Source organism: Sminthopsis crassicaudata, chromosome 4 (assembly GCF_048593235.1).
Source record: "Sminthopsis crassicaudata isolate SCR6 chromosome 4, ASM4859323v1, whole genome shotgun sequence".
Classification (NCBI taxonomy): domain Eukaryota; kingdom Metazoa; phylum Chordata; class Mammalia; order Dasyuromorphia; family Dasyuridae; genus Sminthopsis; species Sminthopsis crassicaudata.
The window spans coordinates 477,926,777-477,953,437 of NC_133620.1; the positions used below are offsets into that span (position 1 = coordinate 477,926,777).

At 52.4% G+C, this 26,661-nt stretch overlaps 4 protein-coding genes across 4 annotated transcripts in view; 1 reads left to right on the top strand and 3 right to left on the bottom strand.

The window, feature by feature from the left end:
* Nucleotides 1-26,661, top strand: part of TSPEAR (thrombospondin type laminin G domain and EAR repeats) — a 163,182-nt gene that overhangs the window by 100,501 nt on the left and 36,020 nt on the right. The gene's annotated exons all lie outside the window — the stretch shown is intronic.
* On the bottom strand, nt 2,689-3,438 carry LOC141540460 (uncharacterized). The gene has a single exon (XM_074264550.1). It carries the CDS (start codon nt 3,436-3,438, stop codon nt 2,689-2,691), a length of 750 nt encoding a protein of 249 aa, XP_074120651.1.
* On the bottom strand, nt 7,214-7,963 carry LOC141540461 (uncharacterized). Its single transcript, XM_074264551.1, has one exon. The coding sequence runs from the start codon at nt 7,961-7,963 to the stop codon at nt 7,214-7,216; it is 750 nt and encodes a 249-aa protein (XP_074120652.1).
* On the bottom strand, nt 11,742-12,491 carry LOC141540458 (uncharacterized). Its single transcript, XM_074264548.1, has one exon. The coding sequence runs from the start codon at nt 12,489-12,491 to the stop codon at nt 11,742-11,744; it is 750 nt and encodes a 249-aa protein (XP_074120649.1).

The following is a 26,661-nucleotide window of genomic DNA, read 5'->3' on the forward strand; positions in this document are numbered from 1 at the left end:
GGGTCAGGTTTGTCTCTACCACTCTGCCTGCCACATAGCCGCCATGCCAGCAGTCCCGATTCCCAGGCCCTCTGATGACCATGTGTTATGGGCCAGAACATGAAACAAGGTGCTAATGCTTATGTACTTAATTCACACCTTTAAAGGAGTTCATGTAACGTCTTGTTGTCTCCAGAAACTGCCAATACCTCTTTGGGAGGAGATCTTCTGTCTCAACTCAATCTCCTGGCCAGACTCTTCTTCCTGTAGAGAGCCATCCCAACTCTGACCTAGAGTAGTCTCCTTCTCCAGTCCCAATGTTGCTTCTGTTATCTCCCAGAGAATGGGCGTGGGATAACTCAGGGGCTTATGGGAAAAATACTTCAATCAATGAACTTGCTCCTTTTAAAGGTTGTGTAAACTCCTTTTCATATGTAAACTCCTCCTCAGAAGTTCAAAATTGTAAACTCCCCTTAAAGGCGGGAACCAAAAGGTGTGAACTAGAGAATTGTTAGGTACCAACTTAGCACTTAGTAAGAACCTTACATCTCCCCCTTTCTTTTGATTTAGAACATAGGGTGGTCATGACCTTGAAACATAAATCCATCAATATGGGAAGTATTACACATAATTACATAAATTACATAAATACATAGTAACATAGTAACATAACACGTGCTAGAAGTATGTAACAAATAACATGATCAAATAATCATAAATTGAGAATTTATAAATGTCCATAAGTCCATTGTCCATTAGTTCATGTGCCAAAAATCAAATAATTCTTGCAAGTTTTGCAGTCCTCCAATAGTCTCATCTTGTATTAGGAAATCCAATGATTCCTGCTGGTTTTAAAGTTCTTTAACAGTCTTCTTATTTGCCATGCTCTTTCAGTATCAGATGTTTCTTAGATCTTCTCCTTTATTTTGAGGTCTTTCTCTTTTTCTGTCTCTCTCTGATGGACAAGACGAATATGACTCGTTGGCACCCCTCTGATTCCTTCTCCATCTGAAAAAATACAAGCAAACCCTCTCCCCCAGGCAGTTAACCTATCTGGTCCCTTCCATTCACCACTTTCTGGGTCTCTCCACATCACCTGGCGATTATCTAAGGACAGTGGAGCTGCTCGCACTGGACACTGCCCTTCTGGTGGGTTATAAAACCTGTCTGCCAGAGCCAGTGCATCTTTGTCAAAAATTAGAAAATTAATGGTATAGAGAACTAAATTTAGAAGTTCTCTAGGGTTACCTGTGGCTCCCCCTTTCTTTTGTTTTTGGAGTCACACATTAGACTTCAATTAGAGAGCATGTATAAGAAGAAGCCCACAAGCCCACTCTCCAAAAGTGGATTCAAATTCATTCTAGATTCCACCTTTGTGCTGCTGCAGATTTCAGAGGGAGCTCTTGGAACCAAGTAGAGAGATCGGCCTCTGCTAAAACTTACTAGGCCACAGGAAAAGAGACAGGCTTTGAAGGAGAAAATAAAGGATTTGGACTTTAATACCTGGCTGTATTTGGGGTGATTACACTGAACTGAAACTAAGGCTGCTTCCAGAAGGTCCCCAAGAAACCTGCTCTCAGAGAATATTATATTTTAGAGTAGAGCACTTCAACCATGGGGACAGCCAAGCACTTGGGAAGTGATAGAAAGGGAACTTGTGCCAGGCAGACTTGGATCAGCAGGTGGCTCTATAAGGTCAACCCCGAAGGGCTGGAGCGGTCATTCCAAGCAAGGGCAGGTGGCCTGAGGGGATGGGCTCTCATGGCCCGTTCTGGACTCTGCTGGATGGCTTCAAGGCTCGCTCCTTGCCAGGGACCTCTTACACAGAATATGTGTTCTAGTACATGGATCAAGGTGTTCCTTGTGCTCTGGAGTTCATTCTACAGGGGACCAAGGACCCCAAGGCCTCAGGGTCTCCAAGGCCATGCAAAGGCCCGTTTGTTATGTGCAAGTGCCTGGTCGAGGATCCCCTCATGTCTAAAGGACTATTCCTAGCGAGCTGGAAGCCAGAAACCTGGCGCGCCTGGGAGTCATTCTAGAGAAACGTGTGCCGAGGGCATCCTTTCTAAGCAGCGCATGTGAAGGTTCCCTCCTGCTCTGTGCTGGTGGCAGCTGGCCTCTTCGCTGGTGTGCTTGGATACAGTGATGGCGGGCACAGGGGAAAGATTTTAAGGCAATCGAATTATGGCCTGAAAGTCAGGGGGCAGAGTGTGGATGCGATGTGTCCGGGCCCGGCTCTGCAGGACCACGGAGAGGTGTGTGTGTGGAATGCCGTTCACATTGGGCACTGTCTCCTGGAGATTCATGGGCTCCACTGGCTGCCTTGTGGAAGCATGAGGCTCCTGCTTTCCCAGCTGGGCCCAAGATGAGCAAAGAGGACGAGTGAGAGGCCAGAAAAGTGAGTTGATGCTATTTATTAGTAGGACAGTCTGTGGCCAAAGCCATCCCCGTGCACTTTGACATGAGAGAGAGCCTGCCAGTGGGCTGCAAGCAGTGGGCCCGGGTGCATGCCAAGCAGGTGCCGAGACTGGGGCAGCCATGGTTTGCTTGGCATCTCTGTGGTCTGTGGAAAGTGGGGAGTGTAGGGTGTCTGGTCAGTTCTTGAGGCTGATATCCGGGGAGGGATACGGGAGACCCGCAGAAGTGGGGCCCGGGGTGGGGGAGAGACACAGGGCGTCAGCCAGGGGGACAGAGAGCAGCAGCCTGGGCTCAGCAGCAAGATTTCTGGCCGCAGCTGGGGGCGCAGCAGGCGGGCTTGCAGCAGGCGGGCCGGCAGACCAGGGACACACAGGAGGCGGGGCGGCAGCAGGGGGCGGCCGGGCAGCAGGAGGGTGCACAGCAGCAAGAGGAGGAGGACGTGGGGCCGCAGCAAGAGGGTCTGCAGGAGACGGGCGCGCAGCAGGAGACCGGGCCGCACACGGGGCGGCACACGAGGGACACGCAGCAGGCCGGGCGGCAGCAGCTGGGCTTGCAGCACACAGGCAGGGAGATGCAGCAGCTGGGCTTACAGCACACGGGGACGCAGCAGCAGGACTGCACCGAGCAGGGAGAGGCAGCGCAGCAAGGGGCTGGGCAGCAGGACTGCTGGCAGCAGGAAGACCCGCAGCCAGAGGGCTGGCAGCAAGACTGCTGGCAGCAGGATGGCGAGCAGGAGGAGGTGCAGAGAGCCTGGCAGGGGCTGGGTTCACAGGCCACCTGGCAGGTGGCGGGCACGCAGCAGACTGGCCGGCACACAAGGGTCAGGCAGGAGGCCGGTGTGCAGCAGGGGGCCGGGCAGCAGGGGGCTGGGCAGCAGCCGGGTTCACAACAGCTCTCCGGGCAGTCGTCCAGCTGCCAGGAAGAGCCGGTGCAAGAACTGGGCAAGCAGACTCTGTTGCTGCCGCAGCTCACATCACTGGAACAGACTGAGACGGCCGAGGCTGTGGGAAAGCAAGGCCCAGAGAAACAGGTGTCTGCCATGGTGGGAGTGGTGGGTGGGTGCCTTGGGTGGCAGAGGCCGGGAAACGGGTGTCAGCGAGGGGCCGAGTGTGTGATGCAGGGAGGTGCGGGAGCCTCACTGGGATGGAGCTGGTGTCTGTGCCTGTGGGCGTGAGTGTGAGTGTGAGTGTGGGTGTGAGTGTGAGTGAAGGTGTGGGGCTGAGTGTGAAGGTGGCTCAGCCTGGTGGGCTTTTATATCCCTCCTGGCAGGAGGATGGCCCAAGGGAAGGCCGGACCTTCTTCCCTGTTGATGTTTGTGGCCCCTTCCCTCAGAAGCCAATCATTAAGGGACAGTGACATAGCCCAGGGGAGAGCCATTGGTCCACAAACACCTCTCCCTGTGAGTCTGACTGTGCTGGTGCTGGCTTCTGTGTGTGTATGAGTCTTGTAAGTGTGTGTGCATGTGCGAGTGTGTAATTGGGGATGGGTCCATCAGATGATGGACATGTATCCTGCCTTGGGTTCTGTAGGTCACTGATGCCAAACATGAGGCTGGAAGGAAGTCAGTGGCTTTGGCTTTGTTGCAGGGGGAAAAGGGGCCAGCAGGCAGAAGGAATGAAGGGCTACAGCCAGTCTCCTGCAAGGAGTGTCCATGGTGGAGCCACTGCTCTGTGCCACTGCCCTGGGGGCAGAGATGTGTACTTGTGTGTGATTGGTTGCTCTTGTCTGAATGGGAGCTGGTCCCTGTGGGAAGGGAGGCCCCGTGGGCCTTTTTAGACTACAGGGAGGAGAGGCATGGTGCGACCCAAAGCAGTCCTGGAGGGAGTCGCTATATGGTGGGTCCAAATCTCCAGAGAAATCTATCAGAGCAAGCATGGTGGCCTTGCTGGGGAAGGCCTCAGAGAGCTCTTGGGGACCTTAGTTTTGCCGTGTGCGACCAGCAATGTGACAGCCAGTGCTTCTCCGCGAAGGCTGAGTCGGCCAGCAATGGGGGAGATGAGCAGGGCATGGAGAACATGCCTCCTCTCTCAGGCAAAAAGGCCAGTGGCCTCCCTGCAAGGCTTTCCTGGAACTAGCTCTTTGGAGTATGCCAAGGGAACACATAGGAAGAACGTCTGCCGCTGAGCCAAATGGGTCAGGTTTGTCTCTACCACTCTGCCTGCCACATAGCCGCCATGCCAGCAGTCCCGATTCCCAGGCCCTCTGATGACCATGTGTTATGGGCCAGAACATGAAACAAGGCGCTAATGCTTATGTACTTAATTCACACCTTTAAAGGAGTTCATGTAACGTCTTGTTGTCTCCAGAAACTGCCAATACCTCTTTGGGAGGAGATCTTCTGTCTCAACTCAATCTCCTGGCCAGACTCTTCTTCCTGTAGAGAGCCATCCCAACTCTGACCTAGAGTAGTCTCCTTCTCCAGTCCCAATGTTGCTTCTGTTATCTCCCAGAGAATGGGCGTGGGATAACTCAGGGGCTTATGGGAAAAATACTTCAATCAATGAACTTGCTCCTTTTAAAGGTTGTGTAAACTCCTTTTCATATGTAAACTCCTCCTCAGAAGTTCAAAATTGTAAACTCCCCTTAAAGGCGGGAACCAAAAGGTGTGAACTAGAGAATTGTTAGGTACCAACTTAGCACTTAGTAAGAACCTTACATCTCCCCCTTTCTTTTGATTTAGAACATAGGGTGGTCATGACCTTGAAACATAAATCCATCAATATGGGAAGTATTACACATAATTACATAAATTACATAAATACATAGTAACATAGTAACATAACACGTGCTAGAAGTATGTAACAAATAACATGATCAAATAATCATAAATTGAGAATTTATAAATGTCCATAAGTCCATTGTCCATTAGTTCATGTGCCAAAAATCAAATAATTCTTGCAAGTTTTGCAGTCCTCCAATAGTCTCATCTTGTATTAGGAAATCCAATGATTCCTGCTGGTTTTAAAGTTCTTTAACAGTCTTCTTATTTGCCATGCTCTTTCAGTATCAGATGTTTCTTAGATCTCCTTTATTTTGAGGTCTTTCTCTTTTTCTGTCTCTCTCTGATGGACAAGACGAATATGACTCGTTGGCACCCCTCTGATTCCTTCTCCATCTGAAAAAATACAAGCAAACCCTCTCCCCCAGGCAGTTAACCTATCTGGTCCCTTCCATTCACCACTTTCTGGGTCTCTCCACATCACCTGGCGATTATCTAAGGACAGTGGAGCTGCTCGCACTGGACACTGCCCTTCTGGTGGGTTATAAAACCTGTCTGCCAGAGCCAGTGCATCTTTGTCAAAAATTAGAAAATTAATGGTATAGAGAACTAAATTTAGAAGTTCTCTAGGGTTACCTGTGGCTCCCCCTTTCTTTTGTTTTTGGAGTCACACATTAGACTTCAATTAGAGAGCATGTATAAGAAGAAGCCCACAAGCCCACTCTCCAAAAGTGGATTCAAATTCATTCTAGATTCCACCTTTGTGCTGCTGCAGATTTCAGAGGGAGCTCTTGGAACCAAGTAGAGAGATCGGCCTCTGCTAAAACTTACTAGGCCACAGGAAAAGAGACAGGCTTTGAAGGAGAAAATAAAGGATTTGGACTTTAATACCTGGCTGTATTTGGGGTGATTACACTGAACTGAAACTAAGGCTGCTTCCAGAAGGTCCCCAAGAAACCTGCTCTCAGAGAATATTATATTTTAGAGTAGAGCACTTCAACCATGGGGACAGCCAAGCACTTGGGAAGTGATAGAAAGGGAACTTGTGCCAGGCAGACTTGGATCAGCAGGTGGCTCTATAAGGTCAACCCCGAAGGGCTGGAGCGGTCATTCCAAGCAAGGGCAGGTGGCCTGAGGGGATGGGCTCTCATGGCCCGTTCTGGACTCTGCTGGATGGCTTCAAGGCTCGCTCCTTGCCAGGGACCTCTTACACAGAATATGTGTTCTAGTACATGGATCAAGGTGTTCCTTGTGCTCTGGAGTTCATTCTACAGGGGACCAAGGACCCCAAGGCCTCAGGGTCTCCAAGGCCATGCAAAGGCCCGTTTGTTATGTGCAAGTGCCTGGTCGAGGATCCCCTCATGTCTAAAGGACTATTCCTAGCGAGCTGGAAGCCAGAAACCTGGCGCGCCTGGGAGTCATTCTAGAGAAACGTGTGCCGAGGGCATCCTTTCTAAGCAGCGCATGTGAAGGTTCCCTCCTGCTCTGTGCTGGTGGCAGCTGGCCTCTTCGCTGGTGTGCTTGGATACAGTGATGGCGGGCACAGGGGAAAGATTTTAAGGCAATCGAATTATGGCCTGAAAGTCAGGGGGCAGAGTGTGGATGCGATGTGTCCGGGCCCGGCTCTGCAGGACCACGGAGAGGTGTGTGTGTGGAATGCCGTTCACATTGGGCACTGTCTCCTGGAGATTCATGGGCTCCACTGGCTGCCTTGTGGAAGCATGAGGCTCCTGCTTTCCCAGCTGGGCCCAAGATGAGCAAAGAGGACGAGTGAGAGGCCAGAAAAGTGAGTTGATGCTATTTATTAGTAGGACAGTCTGTGGCCAAAGCCATCCCCGTGCACTTTGACATGAGAGAGAGCCTGCCAGTGGGCTGCAAGCAGTGGGCCCGGGTGCATGCCAAGCAGGTGCCGAGACTGGGGCAGCCATGGTTTGCTTGGCATCTCTGTGGTCTGTGGAAAGTGGGGAGTGTAGGGTGTCTGGTCAGTTCTTGAGGCTGATATCCGGGGAGGGATACGGGAGACCCGCAGAAGTGGGGCCCGGGGTGGGGGAGAGACACAGGGCGTCAGCCAGGGGGACAGAGAGCAGCAGCCTGGGCTCAGCAGCAAGATTTCTGGCCGCAGCTGGGGGCGCAGCAGGCGGGCTTGCAGCAGGCGGGCCGGCAGACCAGGGACACACAGGAGGCGGGGCGGCAGCAGGGGGCGGCCGGGCAGCAGGAGGGTGCACAGCAGCAAGAGGAGGAGGACGTGGGGCCGCAGCAAGAGGGTCTGCAGGAGACGGGCGCGCAGCAGGAGACCGGGCCGCACACGGGGCGGCACACGAGGGACACGCAGCAGGCCGGGCGGCAGCAGCTGGGCTTGCAGCACACAGGCAGGGAGATGCAGCAGCTGGGCTTACAGCACACGGGGACGCAGCAGCAGGACTGCACCGAGCAGGGAGAGGCAGCGCAGCAAGGGGCTGGGCAGCAGGACTGCTGGCAGCAGGAAGACCCGCAGCCAGAGGGCTGGCAGCAAGACTGCTGGCAGCAGGATGGCGAGCAGGAGGAGGTGCAGAGAGCCTGGCAGGGGCTGGGTTCACAGGCCACCTGGCAGGTGGCGGGCACGCAGCAGACTGGCCGGCACACGAGGGTCAGGCAGGAGGCCGGTGTGCAGCAGGGGGCCGGGCAGCAGGGGGCTGGGCAGCAGCCGGGTTCACAACAGCTCTCCGGGCAGTCGTCCAGCTGCCAGGAAGAGCCGGTGCAAGAACTGGGCAAGCAGACTCTGTTGCTGCCGCAGCTCACATCACTGGAACAGACTGAGACGGCCGAGGCTGTGGGAAAGCAAGGCCCAGAGAAACAGGTGTCTGCCATGGTGGGAGTGGTGGGTGGGTGCCTTGGGTGGCAGAGGCCGGGAAACGGGTGTCAGCGAGGGGCCGAGTGTGTGATGCAGGGAGGTGCGGGAGCCTCACTGGGATGGAGCTGGTGTCTGTGCCTGTGGGCGTGAGTGTGAGTGTGAGTGTGGGTGTGAGTGTGAGTGAAGGTGTGGGGCTGAGTGTGAAGGTGGCTCAGCCTGGTGGGCTTTTATATCCCTCCTGGCAGGAGGATGGCCCAAGGGAAGGCCGGACCTTCTTCCCTGTTGATGTTTGTGGCCCCTTCCCTCAGAAGCCAATCATTAAGGGACAGTGACATAGCCCAGGGGAGAGCCATTGGTCCACAAACACCTCTCCCTGTGAGTCTGACTGTGCTGGTGCTGGCTTCTGTGTGTGTATGAGTCTTGTAAGTGTGTGTGCATGTGCGAGTGTGTAATTGGGGATGGGTCCATCAGATGATGGACATGTATCCTGCCTTGGGTTCTGTAGGTCACTGATGCCAAACATGAGGCTGGAAGGAAGTCAGTGGCTTTGGCTTTGTTGCAGGGGGAAAAGGGGCCAGCAGGCAGAAGGAATGAAGGGCTACAGCCAGTCTCCTGCAAGGAGTGTCCATGGTGGAGCCACTGCTCTGTGCCACTGCCCTGGGGGCAGAGATGTGTACTTGTGTGTGATTGGTTGCTCTTGTCTGAATGGGAGCTGGTCCCTGTGGGAAGGGAGGCCCCGTGGGCCTTTTTAGACTACAGGGAGGAGAGGCATGGTGCGACCCAAAGCAGTCCTGGAGGGAGTCGCTATATGGTGGGTCCAAATCTCCAGAGAAATCTATCAGAGCAAGCATGGTGGCCTTGCTGGGGAAGGCCTCAGAGAGCTCTTGGGGACCTTAGTTTTGCCGTGTGCGACCAGCAATGTGACAGCCAGTGCTTCTCCGCGAAGGCTGAGTCGGCCAGCAATGGGGGAGATGAGCAGGGCATGGAGAACATGCCTCCTCTCTCAGGCAAAAAGGCCAGTGGCCTCCCTGCAAGGCTTTCCTGGAACTAGCTCTTTGGAGTATGCCAAGGGAACACATAGGAAGAACGTCTGCCGCTGAGCCAAATGGGTCAGGTTTGTCTCTACCACTCTGCCTGCCACATAGCCGCCATGCCAGCAGTCCCGATTCCCAGGCCCTCTGATGACCATGTGTTATGGGCCAGAACATGAAACAAGGCGCTAATGCTTATGTACTTAATTCACACCTTTAAAGGAGTTCATGTAACGTCTTGTTGTCTCCAGAAACTGCCAATACCTCTTTGGGAGGAGATCTTCTGTCTCAACTCAATCTCCTGGCCAGACTCTTCTTCCTGTAGAGAGCCATCCCAACTCTGACCTAGAGTAGTCTCCTTCTCCAGTCCCAATGTTGCTTCTGTTATCTCCCAGAGAATGGGCGTGGGATAACTCAGGGGCTTATGGGAAAAATACTTCAATCAATGAACTTGCTCCTTTTAAAGGTTGTGTAAACTCCTTTTCATATGTAAACTCCTCCTCAGAAGTTCAAAATTGTAAACTCCCCTTAAAGGCGGGAACCAAAAGGTGTGAACTAGAGAATTGTTAGGTACCAACTTAGCACTTAGTAAGAACCTTACATCTCCCCCTTTCTTTTGATTTAGAACATAGGGTGGTCATGACCTTGAAACATAAATCCATCAATATGGGAAGTATTACACATAATTACATAAATTACATAAATACATAGTAACATAGTAACATAACACGTGCTAGAAGTATGTAACAAATAACATGATCAAATAATCATAAATTGAGAATTTATAAATGTCCATAAATCCATTGTCCATTAGTTCATGTGCCAAAAATCAAATAATTCTTGCAAGTTTTGCAGTCCTCCAATAGTCTCATCTTGTATTAGGAAATCCAATGATTCCTGCTGGTTTTAAAGTTCTTTAACAGTCTTCTTATTTGCCATGCTCTTTCAGTATCAGATGTTTCTTAGATCTTCTCCTTTATTTTGAGGTCTTTCTCTTTTTCTGTCTCTCTCTGATGGACAAGACGAATATGACTCGTTGGCACCCCTCTGATTCCTTCTCCATCTGAAAAAATACAAGCAAACCCTCTCCCCCAGGCAGTTAACCTATCTGGTCCCTTCCATTCACCACTTTCTGGGTCTCTCCACATCACCTGGCGATTATCTAAGGACAGTGGAGCTGCTCGCACTGGACACTGCCCTTCTGGTGGGTTATAAAACCTGTCTGCCAGAGCCAGTGCATCTTTGTCAAAAATTAGAAAATTAATGGTATAGAGAACTAAATTTAGAAGTTCTCTAGGGTTACCTGTGGCTCCCCCTTTCTTTTGTTTTTGGAGTCACACATTAGACTTCAATTAGAGAGCATGTATAAGAAGAAGCCCACAAGCCCACTCTCCAAAAGTGGATTCAAATTCATTCTAGATTCCACCTTTGTGCTGCTGCAGATTTCAGAGGGAGCTCTTGGAACCAAGTAGAGAGATCGGCCTCTGCTAAAACTTACTAGGCCACAGGAAAAGAGACAGGCTTTGAAGGAGAAAATAAAGGATTTGGACTTTAATACCTGGCTGTATTTGGGGTGATTACACTGAACTGAAACTAAGGCTGCTTCCAGAAGGTCCCCAAGAAACCTGCTCTCAGAGAATATTATATTTTAGAGTAGAGCACTTCAACCATGGGGACAGCCAAGCACTTGGGAAGTGATAGAAAGGGAACTTGTGCCAGGCAGACTTGGATCAGCAGGTGGCTCTATAAGGTCAACCCCGAAGGGCTGGAGCGGTCATTCCAAGCAAGGGCAGGTGGCCTGAGGGGATGGGCTCTCATGGCCCGTTCTGGACTCTGCTGGATGGCTTCAAGGCTCGCTCCTTGCCAGGGACCTCTTACACAGAATATGTGTTCTAGTACATGGATCAAGGTGTTCCTTGTGCTCTGGAGTTCATTCTACAGGGGACCAAGGACCCCAAGGCCTCAGGGTCTCCAAGGCCATGCAAAGGCCCGTTTGTTATGTGCAAGTGCCTGGTCGAGGATCCCCTCATGTCTAAAGGACTATTCCTAGCGAGCTGGAAGCCAGAAACCTGGCGCGCCTGGGAGTCATTCTAGAGAAACGTGTGCCGAGGGCATCCTTTCTAAGCAGCGCATGTGAAGGTTCCCTCCTGCTCTGTGCTGGTGGCAGCTGGCCTCTTCGCTGGTGTGCTTGGATACAGTGATGGCGGGCACAGGGGAAAGATTTTAAGGCAATCGAATTATGGCCTGAAAGTCAGGGGGCAGAGTGTGGATGCGATGTGTCCGGGCCCGGCTCTGCAGGACCACGGAGAGGTGTGTGTGTGGAATGCCGTTCACATTGGGCACTGTCTCCTGGAGATTCATGGGCTCCACTGGCTGCCTTGTGGAAGCATGAGGCTCCTGCTTTCCCAGCTGGGCCCAAGATGAGCAAAGAGGACGAGTGAGAGGCCAGAAAAGTGAGTTGATGCTATTTATTAGTAGGACAGTCTGTGGCCAAAGCCATCCCCGTGCACTTTGACATGAGAGAGAGCCTGCCAGTGGGCTGCAAGCAATGGGCCCGGGTGCATGCCAAGCAGGTGCCGAGGCTGGGGCAGCCATGGTTTGCTTGACATCTCTGTGGTCTGTGGAAAGTGGGGAGTGTAGGGTGTCTGGTCAGTTGCTGAGGCTGATGCCCGGGGAGGGATCCGGGAGACCCACAGAAGTGGGGCCTGGGGTGGGGGAGAGACAGAGGGCGTCAGCCAGGGGGACAGAGAGCAGCAGCCTGGGCTCAGCAGCAAGATTTCTGGCCGCAGCTGGGGGCGCAGCAGGCGGGCTTGCAGCAGGCAGGCCGGCAGACCAGGGACACACAGGAGGCGGGGCGGCAGCAGGGGGCGGCCGGGCAGCAGGAGGGTGCACAGCAGCAAGAGGAGGAGGACGTGGGGCCGCAGCAAGAGGGTCTGCAGGAGACGGGCGCGCAGCAGGAGACCGGGCCGCACACGGGGCGGCACACGAGGGACACGCAGCAGGCCGGGCGGCAGCAGCTGGGCTTGCAGCACACAGGCAGGGAGATGCAGCAGCTGGGCTTACAGCACACGGGGACGCAGCAGCAGGACTGCACCGAGCAGGGAGAGGCAGCGCAGCAAGGGGCTGGGCAGCAGGACTGCTGGCAGCAGGAAGACCCGCAGCCAGAGGGCTGGCAGCAAGACTGCTGGCAGCAGGATGGCGAGCAGGAGGAGGTGCAGAGAGCCTGGCAGGGGCTGGGTTCACAGGCCACCTGGCAGGTGGCGGGCACGCAGCAGACTGGCCGGCACACAAGGGTCAGGCAGGAGGCCGGCGTGCAGCAGGGGGCCGGGCAGCAGGGGGCTGGGCAGCAGCCGGGTTCACAACAGCTCTCCGGGCAGTCGTCCAGCTGCCAGGAAGAGCCGGTGCAAGAACTGGGCAAGCAGACTCTGTTGCTGCCGCAGCTCACATCACTGGAACAGACTGAGACGGCCGAGGCTGTGGGAAAGCAAGGCCCAGAGAAACAGGTGTCTGCCATGGTGGGAGTGGTGGGTGGGTGCCTTGGGTGGCAGAGGCCGGGAAACGGGTGTCAGCGAGGGGCCGAGTGTGTGATGCAGGGAGGTGCGGGAGCCTCACTGGGATGGAGCTGGTGTCTGTGCCTGTGGGCGTGAGTGTGAGTGTGAGTGTGGGTGTGAGTGTGAGTGAAGGTGTGGGGCTGAGTGTGAAGGTGGCTCAGCCTGGTGGGCTTTTATATCCCTCCTGGCAGGAGGATGGCCCAAGGGAAGGCCGGACCTTCTTCCCTGTTGATGTTTGTGGCCACTTCCCTCAGAAGCCAATCATTAGGGGATGTTGGCCTTGCCTCTGATTTGGCCATAAGGTCCATAAACATCCTCAATTTAATATTACCTTTCTATCCTTTAGTAATCATTCCTGAAACCCTTAGTCCTGGCCTACCAGAAGCGTAAATCCTGAACATGGAAATTTGGTCGGTTGAGGGTCTCTTGAGAAAAGAAGCATCTGCGGGCTGTAATGAGGGAGGCTTCTGCTGCAGCTTGTACTTCCTGGAGGTGGGAGGGAGGATGGGGAACAGTCATTCTGAGTCTGTCCAGCTGCTTGAGGCGTTAGGGAGAATTATGTTGGGAAACCCGCAGGCCAGTCTGGCCAAAGGCACCATTGGCATAAAGCAGTATTTTCTGAGAAGTCTGGAGGGTAAGATCGTGCAGAACTTCGAAGGGCCTACAGCAGTAGTTTGCATTCTATTTAACGGCAGAGCCTTGGGTCATAAAATCACATGATCCCTTTTAGAGCATTACTGGGGCAGCTTCCAGAGCAAAGGGACCACATACATGGCTCTCAATTATTTTGAGGGCAACTGGATTAGATTAAAACATATTGGGGGCATATTTAAAAAATAAATGAAAATACAGCAAGATACAAAAAGGCATTTTAAAATCTAGTTCCTATTCCACCCAGAGGGATCCTTAGGCCTGGGTTAGTGGCCCCCAGTGCTTTTTGAGTTTGTCATGCCTGGTCTGGACGATGAATTGAAAAGATGAAAAATCACTCTTCCCCGATACGGGCTAGTGGAAAAAATATGTGTAAAGAAGGGAATGAGGGAGAGAGACACACACAGAGAAAGAGAGACAGAAATAGAGAGAGAAGATGAGACAGAGACACATACACAATCACCCCCAGAGAAAGCATGAGAAGAGATAGAGATGGGAATGGAGAGGGAGAGAAAGGAAGAGACAAAGAGATAGAGGAGAAGAGATGCAGAAAGAAAAAGCTGGTGATGAGGAGAGATAGAGGAAGACAGAGACAGAGATAGATGGGATGTGAGAGAGAAACAGAGACAGAGATAGAGACAGAGAGAGGAGGAGAAGAAGAGGAAGAAGAAAAAAAGGAGGAGGAAGAAGTAGATGAGGAGGAAGAAGAAGAGGAAGAAGAAGACAGAGACAGGAAGAGACAAAGATGGAGGGGAAGAGATGCAGAGACAAAGAGCTGAAGAGGAGGAGAGATAGAGGGAGGGAGAGACAGGGATAGAACTGAAGAATAACCTCCTAGAAGAGGCAGATGATAATGAAGAACACTAAGGAGAGTCTCTTTCTTTTGCGCTTCCTAGCCCCAGGATGGAGAGAATAGGTGGTGTAGAAAGGATTTGCGATTTAACAGGGAAGAGGGAGTCCCAAGGCTCTGTATTCTCTGCAAAGAGGAAGCAAGGTCTCCTTAGAGGGAGGAGCCGGGGCTGGTTTTTAGGCTGCTTGAAGAGAAGAGGTTTGATGAGATGTCAGTTAGGGCATCGTCCAGCATCAGGGAACTCCCAGGGAAGCTTGGAGAAGATCAGTTGGTCAACCCAACCACGGAACTGTGCCCAGGGTCATTCTGAAGCCTGGAATGGGAGCAGGGAGGCTCATGATTCGGGCTACTCCTGCTTCGATGAGTTTTCTTCAGGCCCTGAAATCACCATCGATTTGGGAGTGGTGTAGGGGCACTTGGTAGGGCCAGATGAGGGGGTGGGAAGGCTCCCTGAAAGGACAGATTCCAGCCATCAGGGGCTCAGGGGTCATATGTGGGAATCTTGGTAACTGGTGTCCCAGGTGCAACACCCATACATTCACACACACACACACACACAATCTCACACACACACACAATCTCACACACACACAATCACACACACACACAATCACACACACACACACACACAATCACACATACACACACACAATCACACACACATCCAAACTCATATCACTCCCCCAAACACATAGTCAACCCTCCCCCATGGTCACACACACACACTTATTGACACTTCTCTCCACACAACCACCCACACTCACATACACACACATGCACGCCTACCCAGAAACACACCCATCTATCCCCACAGACAATTTTACACATATGCCCATGAACACAGTCACACACTCACCTCCCCACTCACAACTCAATCCCCCCCACTTACATACACACTGACACACAGCCCTACACATCCATGTGCACACACTCACAGACATCCCCCCTCCTACAGCTCTCTTCACATATTCACATTTCCATTCATGCCCACACTCGTGCACACACCCTTACACACACATTCATAATCATATAACCTCCCATATTCACACCCACACTCACATAATCCCCACTCACGCACATCCGTATATATGGATACTATAGTTATATTCACACACACACACACACACTCACCGATAACCTGCTCGCTCACACTCACACACTCACTTTTACAGTCACACCCACACTCACATAATCCCCACTCACGTATATATGGATACTATAGTTATATTCACACACACATACCCACACTCACCGATAACCTGCTCGCTCACACTCACACACTCACTTTTACACTCACACCCACACTCACATAATCCCCACTCACGCACATCCGTATATATGGATACTATAGTTATATTCACACACACACACACACACACACTCACCGATAACCCGCTCGCTCACACTCACACACTCACTTTTACAATCACACCCACACTCACATAATCCCCACTCACGCACATCCGTATATATGGATACTATAGTTATATTCACACACACATACCCACACTCACCGATAACCTGCTCGCTCACACTCACACACTCACTTTTACACTCACACCCACACTCACATAATCCCCACTCACGTATATATGGATACTATAGTTATATTCACACACACACACACACACTCACCGATAACCTGCTCGCTCACACTCACACACTCACTTTTACACTCACACCCACACTCACATAATCCCCACTCACGTATATATGGATACTATAGTTATATTCACACACACACACATACCCACACTCACTGATAACCCGCTCGCTCACACTCACACACTCACTTTTACACTCACACCCACACTCACATAATCCCCACTCACGTATATATGGATACTATAGTTATATTCACACACACACACATACCCACACTCACTGATAACCCGCTCGCTCACACTCACACACTCACTTTTACACTCACACCCACACTCACATAATCCCCACTCACGCACATCCGTATATATGGATACTATAGTTATATTCACACACACACACACACACTCACCGATAACCTGCTCGCTCACACTCACACACTCACTTTTACACTCACACCCACACTCACATAATCCCCACTCACGTATATATGGATACTATAGTTATATTCACACACACACACATACCCACACTCACCGATAACCCGCTTGCTCACACTCACACTCACACCCACACTCACATAATCCCCACTCACGCACATCCGTATATATGGATACTATAGTTATATTCACACACACACACACCCACACTCACCGATAACCTGCTCGCTCACACTCACACACTCACTTTTACACTCACACCCACACTCACATAATCCCCACTCACGCACATCCGTATATATGGATACTATAGTTATATTCACACACACATACCCACACTCACCGATAACCTGCTCGCTCACACTCACACACTCACTTTTACACTCACACCCACACTCACATAATCCCCACTCACGTATATATGGATACTATAGTTATATTCACACACACACACACACACTCACCGATAACCTGCTCGCTCACACTCACACACTCACTTTTACACTCACACCCACACTCACATAATCCCCACTCACGCACATCCGTATATATGGATACTATAGTTATATTCACACACACACACACACACTCACCGATAACCCGCTCGCTCACACTCACACACTCACTTTTACACTCACACCCACACTCACATAATCCCCACTCACGTATATATGGATACTATAGTTATATTCACACACACACACACCCACACTCACCGATAACCTGCTCGCTCACACTCACACACTCACTTTTACACTCACACCCACACTCACATAATCCCCACTCACGTATATATGGATACTATAGTTATATTCACACACACACACACACACACTCACCGATAACCTGCTCGCTCACACTCACACACTCACTTTTACACTCACACCCACACTCACATAATCCCCACTCACGTATATATGGATACTATAGTTATATTCACACACACACACCCACACTCACCGATAACCCGCTCGCTCACACTCACACACTCACTTTTACACTCACACCCACACTCACATAATCCCCACTCACGCACATCCGTATATATGGATACTATAGTTATATTCACACACACACACACCCACACTCACCGATAACCTGCTCGCTCACACTCACACACTCACTTTTACACTCACACCCACACTCACATAATCCCCACTCACGCACATCCCTATATATGGATACTATAGTTATATTCACACACACATACCCACACTCACCGATAACCCGCTCGCTCACACTCACACACTCACTTTTACACTCACACCCACACTCACATAATCCCCACTCACGCACATCCGTATATATGGATACTATAGTTATATTCACACACACACACACACACACTCACCGATAACCCGCTCGCTCACACTCACACACTCACTTTTACACTCACACCCACACTCACATAATCCCCACTCACGCACATCCGTATATATGGATACTATAGTTATATTCACACACACACACATACCCACACTCACCGATAACCCGCTCGCTCACACTCACACACTCACTTTTACACTCACACCCACACTCACATAATCCCCACTCACGCATATATGGATACTATAGTTATATTCACACACACACACACACACTCACCGATAACCTGCTCGCTCACACTCACACACTCACTTTTACACTCACACCCACACTCACATAATCCCCACTCACGTATATATGGATACTATAGTTATATTCACACACACACACATACCCACACTCACTGATAACCCGCTCGCTCACACTCACACACTCACTTTTACACTCACACCCACACTCACATAATCCCCACTCACGTATATATGGATACTATAGTTATATTCACACACACACACATACCCACACTCACTGATAACCCGCTCGCTCACACTCACACACTCACTTTTACACTCACACCCACACTCACATAATCCCCACTCACGCACATCCGTATATATGGATACTATAGTTATATTCACACACACACACACACACTCACCGATAACCTGCTCGCTCACACTCACACACTCACTTTTACACTCACACCCACACTCACATAATCCCCACTCACGTATATATGGATACTATAGTTATATTCACACACACACACATACCCACACTCACTGATAACCCGCTCGCTCACACTCACACACTCACTTTTACACTCACACCCACACTCACATAATCCCCACTCACGCACATCCGTATATATGGATACTATAGTTATATTCACACACACACACACACACTCACCGATAACCTGCTCGCTCACACTCACACACTCACTTTTACACTCACACCCACACTCACATAATCCCCACTCACGTATATATGGATACTATAGTTATATTCACACACACACACATACCCACACTCACCGATAACCCGCTTGCTCACACTCACACTCACACCCACACTCACATAATCCCCACTCACGCACATCCGTATATATGGATACTATAGTTATATTCACACACACACACACCCACACTCACCGATAACCTGCTCGCTCACACTCACACACTCACTTTTACACTCACACCCACACTCACATAATCCCCACTCACGCACATCCGTATATATGGATACTATAGTTATATTCACACACACATACCCACACTCACCGATAACCTGCTCGCTCACACTCACACACTCACTTTTACACTCACACCCACACTCACATAATCCCCACTCACGTATATATGGATACTATAGTTATATTCACACACACACACACACACACTCACCGATAACCTGCTCGCTCACACTCACACACTCACTTTTACACTCACACCCACACTCACATAATCCCCACTCACGCACATCCGTATATATGGATACTATAGTTATATTCACACACACACACACACACTCACCGATAACCCGCTCGCTCACACTCACACACTCACTTTTACACTCACACCCACACTCACATAATCCCCACTCACGTATATATGGATACTATAGTTATATTCACACACACACACACCCACACTCACCGATAACCTGCTCGCTCACACTCACACACTCACTTTTACACTCACACCCACACTCACATAATCCCCACTCACGTATATATGGATACTATAGTTATATTCACACACACACACACACACACTCACCGATAACCCGCTTGCTCACACTCACACTCACACCCACACTCACATAATCCCCACTCACGTATATATGGATACTATAGTTATATTCACACACACACACACACACACTCACCGATAACCCGCTTGCTCACACTCACACTCACACCCACACTCACATAATCCCCACTCACGTATATATGGATACTATAGTTATATTCACACACACACACACACACACTCACCGATAACCTGCTCGCTCACACTCACACACTCACTTTTACACTCACACCCACACTCACATAATCCCCACTCACGTATATATGGATACTATAGTTATATTCACACACACACACCCACACTCACCGATAACCCGCTCGCTCACACTCACACACTCACTTTTACACTCACACCCACACTCACATAATCCCCACTCACGCACATCCGTATATATGGATACTATAGTTATATTCACACACACACACACCCACACTCACCGATAACCTGCTCGCTCACACTCACACACTCACTTTTACACTCACACCCACACTCACATAATCCCCACTCACGCACATCCGTATATATGGATACTATAGTTATATTCACACACACACACACACACACTCACCGATAACCCGCTCGCTCACACTCACACACTCACTTTTACACTCACACCCACACTCACATAATCCCCACTCACGCACATCCGTATATATGGATACTATAGTTATATTCACACACACACACATACCCACACTCACCGATAACCCGCTCGCTCACACTCACACACTCACTTTTACACTCACACCCACACTCACGTACACATCATACACACGACCCCCCATTTACAGACACTCCCCACTCTCGCCCTGCCCCCTCAGAGGCACCCAGCTGCCCAGGACTTCCCAGTGTTGTCATGCTCATGGCCCACGGGACTCTTTTCTCCCTCGCGGAGCTGTGACTGACAGCACCATGTTACTCCAAGCAGCTGTGGCCCGGGTCCTCTCCCAGAAATCCTCAGCAGAGCTGGAAAGTTGCCCTCGGGAAAAGCCAGTCCCCTTCTCTCCTTAGCCAGGGTTCCACAAGGCAGGATGCACGGCGGGGCATCTATGACAATGTAGTTCCTGTCGATTAGGCACCTGCTGTGCACTAGGCAGCAGTCCGCGGGCCTCCAGTTAGTGGGAAGAGAAGGCCGAGGGAAGTGAGGTCAATCCCGACCTGAATGAGCAGCACAACGATGAAGTGAGAGACGAGCTCCAGATGCAAAGTGAAGGCCCCGAGAACCCAGCCTCTGTCTCTGCAAAGGGAGGCATGGGGTGAAGCTCTGTCCCCTGCCCTCCGCCCTCCCACAATGCATCTCCAAAGCTGGAGAAACCAGGCAAATCCCTTCCAGGTCCCCATAAGTCTGGCTTGATCCCCTGGGACCATGAGCATGACGTCTCCCCCAGGAACCTATGAAACTGCTTCCTTCCCCTTTAGTCGAGCTGCCCCCTTGCCCCCTCCACCCCCGACCATCAGCCTCCAGAAAACAAAGGCACCGGGAACTTTTTAGAAGCATCTCCTTGGGAATTTATTCCATGCTTGCTTTGGGGCTGTCAGAGGGCTGGGTGGGAGCTTCATTGTGGAAAGCCAGAGCTCGGTGGCCCGGGCTCTGCCCTTCCCTGTGGGAAGGGGGGTTCCTGTTCCGCAGTGAAGTCTACGAGGTGGGAGGAGTCCCAGCTGGCTCTGACAACAATGATCTAGCCTGGGTCTCAGGGCCTGTGAGTCCCGCCAGGGCCACAGATTGACTTCAACCGCAGATTGTGAGTGAGGGCCCAAGGGCACAAGAGGCTGTGACCACGGTGACGTGAGGAGAAGCTGTTCCAAGCTTCTCCCGACCGGATTGGGATAAGAAGTGGTCAGCAGCAGGAGGGGGCACAGGAGGCTCCACAGACCAGGGAGGGGCAGGAGGCTGGCTGGCAGCAGGAAGTCTGGCAGGAGAGGAGCCCACAGACCACAGGCTTGCAGCACATGGGCACACACACGGCAGGTTTGCAGCAGACTGGCACGCAGCAGGCAGACTGGCAGGGGCTGGACACACAGCAGACAGGGCTGCAGGGGCTAGCCTGGCAGCAGCTGGACTGGCAGGGGCTGGACACACAGCAGGAGGGGGAGCAGCTGCCAGCTCCACAGACCGCCTGGCAGCCGGTCACCACAGGGCATGCTGGGCGGCACAGCAGGGCCACACAGGCCGGGCGGCAGCAAGGACGGACGCAGCAGACGGGCTTGCAGCACACGGGCACGGAGCAGGTGGGCTGGCAGCCAGTGGAGCAGCTGGTGTGGCACATGGTGGGTGGGATGGGGAGGATTCTCAGGAGAGGAGCAGAGGAGGAGGGATGGGTTTGGAGTGCTCCTTCCCCTCTGCCCAAGGCTTTTATACTCCTTGGCAGAGTGTTTGTGTGTGTGTGAGTGTTTGTGTGTGTGTGAGTGTTTGTGTGTGTGTGTGTGTGTGTGTGAGTGTACATCTGATAGCCATACATCCATGATTTTCCTTATTGTTGTTTCTACTTTTATTCTCACCCCCCTCCTCATTAGCTTGTTTCAGTTTCCTGGAGCCCTTGGGGGTCTCATTTGTTCTTGCTTAGAGATCTCCAGAATCCCTTCTCCACTCCACACGATTTCCTCCAGTGGCCATGATCCCACTTCTGCAGGGATCCTAGTTAAAAAGCCAAGGGCGTGGCTTCCAATCTTGCCCGAACTTTCTGGCTTTGATCTCTTGGCTTTGACTTATGAGCCCTGTCCTGTCTGAGGTACATCTGTGACTAGAGTCCTAGGCATCCGCGATGCTTAGTTTTGAACTGGCCCGCACGCTGATATGTGAGCCCAGAGCCCCCAGAGCCCACCCCACTCTGAGGAACATGCCCATGACGGGGCCGTACGACCTCAGCTGCCCCAATCCCAGGCTGCCTGGCCCCTTTTAGGATCGAAATGAGGGCCCCTAAATCTGCCTCCTTGTATCTCCTGTTGTTCTGGGATGGAACAGCAGGCTAGGGGCACCGTGCTTGACAGGGAACCCCCATCACTAACCAAAGGCTTTTAGAGGGTCACCTCCCTGAGAGAGGGCCCCGGGCACCCAGGACTGCTGGGATCACACTAGCTCAGGAGCCCCTCGTCTGGGAGAAGTGCCAGTGACGGGGGGCAATGCTTGGAATCAGGGAAGAGTGAGCTGAGCAGGACCCTGGTGGGCAGCAGATATGACCAGGAGGTCAGGATATGAGCGGACACAAGCTTTGCTGACGGCGGCTAGTATTCCTCGGCTGAGCTGCCGCGCCCGGGCGCAGGGCACTTCCTCCTGGCTTCGTATCTCCCGGGGCTCCCTCCAGTTTCGATCTGTGCCTTGGTGGTCTCAGTGACCCCTCCCACTCGAAGACCTGAGCTTACTCTAACTTCCAGCCCAAGGGATCCTGAAGAGGGAGAGCAGAAGCCCTCCTCAGTCTGTAATGTCTCCAGCCATTTGGGGCTCACCAGCCCCCACGTCACTGCTCAGTGAGCCCCAAAGGAGATGGCCGCTCGGGCTTTCACGATTCCAGGACTAGAGTTCTTGGTGGCGAGCTCCCTAAACACTCGCTTGTGAACCCCAGCTGCTGGCTCTCTGCTTAACGATCACCCGGCAGACTCGGACATCTGACCGATCGGCCCGGCAAGGAGAGCAGATACGCGGTCCGCCGTACCAGTCCTCCCGCACTCGGAGGCCAAGAGAGAAGGAGAACAGGCACAAGGGCAAAGCCCTGCGGTAGTCAGGGCCAGGCTCCCACGAGCCTCATTCCCTGGCTCCGCTGCCTCCCTGGCCTAGGGACGGCTCGGCTAGACAGACCCGGCGGCTCCCTGGGCCGCGGGCAAGCGGCAGCCTGCCCTGCCTCTGTTAGCCGATCAGCTTGCTCTGCATCTGGGCTTCTCATCCTTCTCCCCCAGTTTTTTAAGATTTTTATTCAAAATGTTGAGTTCCAAATTGTATCCCTGCCTCCCTGGAAGCAATCCGCGTAGGTTACACACGCACTTCTAGTAAATATTTCCCTCTCGGTCATTTTGTACAAGAAGACTCAAATCAAAGGGGAAAAAATGAAAGAAAAAAGGGAAAAACAGTCTGTGGTCAATCAAGATCAGGTGTTTGTCCGGAGGGCCATGGCGCACTTCAGGGTCCTTTGGGACATTCTTGGACGGTTGTATAGCTGAGAAGAGCTGAGTCATCACAGTTCTTGATCGGCCAGTCTCGCTTTTACTGCGTCCGCCGGTCCCCTGGCTTGGCTGAAATCATCCTGCCTGTCATTTTTCATAGCACAACGATGCGCCGCTGGGCTCGTCCTCTGCCCAAGGCTGGTCCACATCCGGGGTTTTGAGCTGGAAATCTTCCCATTTCTTCTTTTCTGCCCTATGGACGGGGTCCCAGCTTGGAAGGGAAGGGAAAGCATTTATTTAGCACCCACTACAACTCTGCATGGCAGGTGAGGAAACTGAGGCAGATGACGTGACTCGCCCAGGGCGACACAGCTCCTAAGGATCTGAAGCCAGATCCAAACTTGGGTTTTCCTGACTCCAGGCCTGATTTAGCCCTTACGCTGCCTCTGACAGGGCTCCTCATCTGCCAAGTGGGGATCATCAGGCGTCCCCGCCCTGCTGCTCTTCCTGGGTTGCCACAATGGCCTTCCGCGGCATTTAGGAGCGGGGCTCCGGGTGCAGAGGCACTAATGGCCTGGAAGAAGCTGAGGGGGAAGAAGACGGGGACGTTCACAGGGCACAGAAGCAGCCTCGTCAGCAGGATTCCCTTCAGTTGGATCGCCCCCGGGCCAGCCTGGATGGGACGTCGGAAAGTGGGAGCCGTCCCGGCAGAGCCCTGCTGCAGGCAGCCAGGGGAGGCCAGGTGTGCGTGGCAAGGTGCTGCCAACCACTCATCAGGCCCCCTCAGGAGCCGCCTCTCCAAATGGCTCTGTCTTCTCACACCCCAGGTGCCCCGAAGCTGGCACTTCAGAGGTTTCTAAGAATAAACTCTAATTATTCCTGCCTGAGAATTCAAGCATTTAAGAAGCTCCGAACAAAATATGGCCCTTGGGAGAGCCCGGAGTCTGCACCCGGCAGAAATCTTGCCAGGGTTCTGGGCCCGGCCCCCCCAGCCTGGAAGCCATCGAGGGCAGAGATCATTGTCCTCCCTGTGCTTGTTTTCCCAGCACACATAGTAGGTGCTGGAGAAGCGCTGGTTAGCACTGGTTACCTGACACCAGGAGGAAATCCTGCTCATGGACTCAGCCGCACTTCCTGTTGGCAGCTTCTGCCTGATCCCAGCGCCTGGGAGCTGCCCAATCTCCTGGGCAGGAAGCTCGGAGGCTGCTTCCTCAGCCGTCACGGGGGCTTTGGGGCTCCCCTCGGCGCCTTGGGCCCGGCCCAGACGAGTCATCCCCGGAGAAGGGAGCTCAGAGCCTTCCCCTCCGGAGAGGGTACGCGGTCCCTCCTGAAGGCCGGCCTAGGTCGGGCCTCTGGGGCCGCGCAAATCCAGGCCGGTCCCCCCTCCCCAGGCCAGCCAGCCCCCCCTCCCCAGCGCCCCCTCCCCAGGCCGGCTGGTCCCCCCTCCCCAAGCGCCCCCTCCCCAGGCCGGTCCCCCTTCCCCAGGCCGGCTGGTCCCCCCCCTCCCCAAGCGCCCCCTCCCCAGGTCGGCCGGTCCCCCCTCCCCAGGCGCCCCCTCCCCAGGCCGGCCAGCCCCCCCTCCCGAGCGCCCCCTCCCCAGGCGCCCCCTCCCCAGGCCGGCCGGCCTGAGGGTCCCTACCTCCAGATAGCGTGTTTCATCATCGTTTTCTGGTCTGCAAGCGGAGCAGCGCCAGCCCCTTTTTGGATCATAATGAAATTCTGCCTGTGAGGGAGGAGAGTGAGAGTCAACTGCCTGGTGTCCTCCTGTCCCCTACACACACTGATACACTGACACACACACTGACACACACACTGACACACACACTGACACACACACTGACACACACACTGACACACACTGACACACTGACACACACACTGACACACACACTGACACACTGACACACACACTGACACACACTGACACACACACTGACACACACACTGACACACACACTGACACACTGACACACACACTGACACACACACTGACACACACTGACACACACTGACACACTGACACACACTGACACACTGACACACACACTGACACAAACACTGACACACTGACACACACACTGACACACACACACTGACACACTGACACACACTGACACACACACTGACACACACTGACACACTGACACACACACTGATACACTGACACACACACTGACACACACACTGACACACACTGACACACACACTGACACACACACTGACACACACACTGACACACTGACACACACACTGACACACACACTGACACACTGACACACACACTGACACACACACTGACACACTGACACACACACTGACACACTGACACACACACTGACACACACACTGACACACACTGACACACACACTGACACACTGACACACACACTGACACACACACTGACACACACTGACACACACTGACACACTGACACACACACTGATACACTGACACACACACTGACACACACACTGACACACACACTGACACACTGACACACACACTGACACACACACACTGACACACTGACACACACTGACACACACACTGACACACACTGACACACTGACACACACACTGACACACACACTGACACACACACTGACACACTGACACACACACTGACACACACACACTGACACACTGACACACACTGACACACACACTGACACACACACACTGACACACTGACACACACTGACACACACACTGACACACACTGACACACTGACACACACACTGATACACTGACACACACACTGACACACACACTGACACACACTGACACACACACTGACACACACACTGACACACACACTGACACACTGACACACACACTGACACACACACACTGACACACTGACACACACACTGACACACACTGACACACTGACACACACACTGATACACTGACACACACACTGACACACACACACTGACACACACACACTGACACACACACTGACACACTGACACACACTGACACACACACTGACACACACACACTGACACACACACACTGACACACACACTGACACACTGACACACACTGACACACACACTGACACACACACTGACACACACTGACACACACACACTGACACACACTGACACACACAGACACACACTGACACACACACACTGACACACACTGACACACACAGACACACACTGACACACACACTGACACACACTGACACACACACTGACACACTGACACACACTGACACACACACTGACACACACACTGACACACACTGACACACACACTGACACACACACTGACACACACTGACACACACACTGACACACACACTGACACACACACTGACACACACTGACACACACACTGAC

Coding starts and splice junctions, on each gene's coding strand:
- LOC141540458 (XM_074264548.1), bottom strand. CDS start 12,491: ATGGCAGACACCTGTTTCTCTGGGCCTTGCTTTCCCACAGCCTCGGCC.
- LOC141540461 (XM_074264551.1), bottom strand. CDS start 7,963: ATGGCAGACACCTGTTTCTCTGGGCCTTGCTTTCCCACAGCCTCGGCC.
- LOC141540460 (XM_074264550.1), bottom strand. CDS start 3,438: ATGGCAGACACCTGTTTCTCTGGGCCTTGCTTTCCCACAGCCTCGGCC.